Source organism: Geospiza fortis, unplaced genomic scaffold, assembly GCF_000277835.1.
Source record: "Geospiza fortis unplaced genomic scaffold, GeoFor_1.0 scaffold412, whole genome shotgun sequence".
Lineage (NCBI taxonomy): Eukaryota > Metazoa > Chordata > Aves > Passeriformes > Thraupidae > Geospiza > Geospiza fortis.
Window position 1 is genome coordinate 876,412 of NW_005054504.1, and position 2,305 is coordinate 878,716.

A 2,305-nucleotide genomic window follows, 5' to 3' on the forward strand; every position below is an offset into this window, starting at 1 on the left:
GCCGCCCGCGGCGAGGCTCTTGGGCTCCAGCCGCTACGCAGTGCGCCGGGAACGAGGGTGGACGTGGAGGGGCCTTTCGGGGTCTGGGGTTGCCCGAGCCGGGTTCCCTGGGTGCTCGGGAACTTCAGCCCCCCAAATGCCGGAGTAGGTGAGGGGGCTGGAAAGTGCTTGTAGATGCAGAGAGACCAAAGAGGTGGCGGCTGAGGGAGCTATGCTGGATGAGCACCAAGCCCTGGCCAGGGTTCCGAGAGTGCAGTGGGGTGGGGAGGGGTGGTCCTTGAGAAAAGCTTCTGCACCATTTGGCATTTGTCCCAGCACTTGGGAACAGAAGGGATCAACCCTCTGAGCATTAACTCTCCATTAACTGGTCTCTTCCATGGCCTTTTGCAGGATCTTGTGAAAAATCATCTAATGTATGCTGTGCGGGAGGAAGTGGAGGTCCTGAAAGAGCAAATCAAGGAACTGTTGGAGAAAAACTCCCAGCTGGAGCGTGAGAACAGCCTCCTGAAGACCCTGGCCAGTCCTGAGCAGCTGGAGAAGTTCCAGTCCCGGCTCCCAGCAGAGGTGCTGTGCCCTGAGGAGCAGAGCCCCGGGGTGGCTGCCCCGGCTCAGCACTCCGGGGGCTCTGCGGTGTAAGGTGGCTCTGTCCTCGGGGTGGGCAGAGCCACAGAACTCTTTCTACTTAATCTCCTGCAAAATCGTTTCCACCTTCATCTCACACGAAGGACTGCCAGACCCTGGCACTGAGCCGTGCCCCTCGGGCAGCCCTGGCCAGCCCACAGAGCCAGTGGCCGTCTCCTTCATGAGGATGCTCTTCTGCGAGGAAGACAGGGGCAGCTGACCCCCCTCCCCATCCAACTGCCCACCAGGTGCCAGGAGGAGATCTGTGGTGCCTGTCCCGGGCTCTGCTGAAGAGGAGAGCCGGGCAGTCTTTGGCACCATGATGGTAACCTGCGGTTGGAAGGAGCGCACGCCAAGCCCCAGGCCGTGGTTGCATTCTGCAGGGGGTGTCTCTTTCTGGCAAAGCCTGGCATTGGAGGGAGATCCATGTTTAGTGAGCAAAGCAGATGTGTCCCGTGAGCCACCCAGGAGGCTGCTGGAACCCAACCCAGACTGAGCAGCACCAGGGGTGGCAGCTACAGCGTAGACCGTGGCTGAACGCACAGCAGTGTGGAGATTACAAGGAAAAAAAGCTTGTTTTGTTAGTTTGGGCATCTTCTGTAGCTGTATTGCTGTATGAACGTGCACAAGAGGTGCCTCTGAGGCTGTGGGGTGCCCGCTCTGGGTCAGCCATGCCCATCTCAACATCTGGGGCATTCGAAGGCAGACTGGAATGGTGAGCACCTGGCAGTGGACAGCCAACTATTGTGAGTGGCACCAAGGAGGGGGCAGATTCACTCCTCTCTGGCATCCCACCTGTCAGAACCATGCGGCAGCACTGGGAGGATCTGGACTGAGCACTGGGCAGAGCCACAAGGCAGGTTGTGCTCTAGCCCACTGGGGTGGAGGAGCCAGCCCGTGTTCCTGAGCTCCCCTCTGTCCCTGGCCCGTTCTCTGGGATGTGACGGGACATTGCTTTTGATGTCAGAAGCGGTGACACTGTTGTGTAAATCTAGATAGAAATGGCAATAAAGTCTACTTTTTATATATACCCATGCCCTAAGCTCTGTCTGTGGCTGGGAAGGGGGGGGAGGGTGGTGGCAGTGGGGAAGGGACTGGGAATTGCTGGAATGGCACTGGTGAGGATACTGGGCTGATGCTGTTCCCCAGCTGGGAATACCTGGCAGCTCCCCACCTTTGCAGTGGGGTTTAGTTCCCCCTAGATGGCCCTGGCTGAGCCAAGATGGATTTTTGGAAATATGAGCAGGCAGCCCCTTCCAGGGGCTGGATGTGTGGTAGGGAAAAGTGTTGTGAACCTGCAGGTCTCTGTTCCCTGTGCCACACCCGTACAGGGCAGACTTGGGGGCACAAGCAGAAAGGAGGCTCTTATCAGGCTGTGTGGAGCTGTATGTACCCCCAGCTGTGCTCTTCCTCTGGTGTTTTTGTTCTCACAGCCATCATTGATATTTTTTGTTTGGGTGGGGTTTTTTTTTCCATTTTGGGCTATCTCAAAACATTAGATATAATCTCAAAATACAAGAGTAAGAGGATGAGTCATCTGGATTGAACAGTGCTGGACAGGGGTGGGGAATCCCCCAACTCTGTTCTAGGGCACAGCCAGCTGTTGATTCAACCCCATGGGGTATGTGAGGGAGGGCAAAAAAACGTGCAAACCCTCCATCTCTGGGGCTGCTGATGGCTACTA

General features: G+C 56.8%; 1 protein-coding gene across 1 annotated transcript in view; it reads left to right on the forward strand.

Moving 5' to 3' along the window:
• TSC22D3 (TSC22 domain family member 3) overlaps positions 1 to 1,651 on the forward strand; it is a 3,051-nt gene extending 1,400 nt beyond the window's left edge. The window contains exon 3 of the mRNA XM_005428777.2: positions 391 to 1,651. Within this exon, the coding sequence (XP_005428834.1) occupies positions 391 to 636 (246 nt within the window). The 3' untranslated portion in view covers positions 637 to 1,651. The remainder of the gene's footprint in view (positions 1 to 390) is intronic.
• Positions 1,652 to 2,305: the final 654 nt, after the last annotated feature.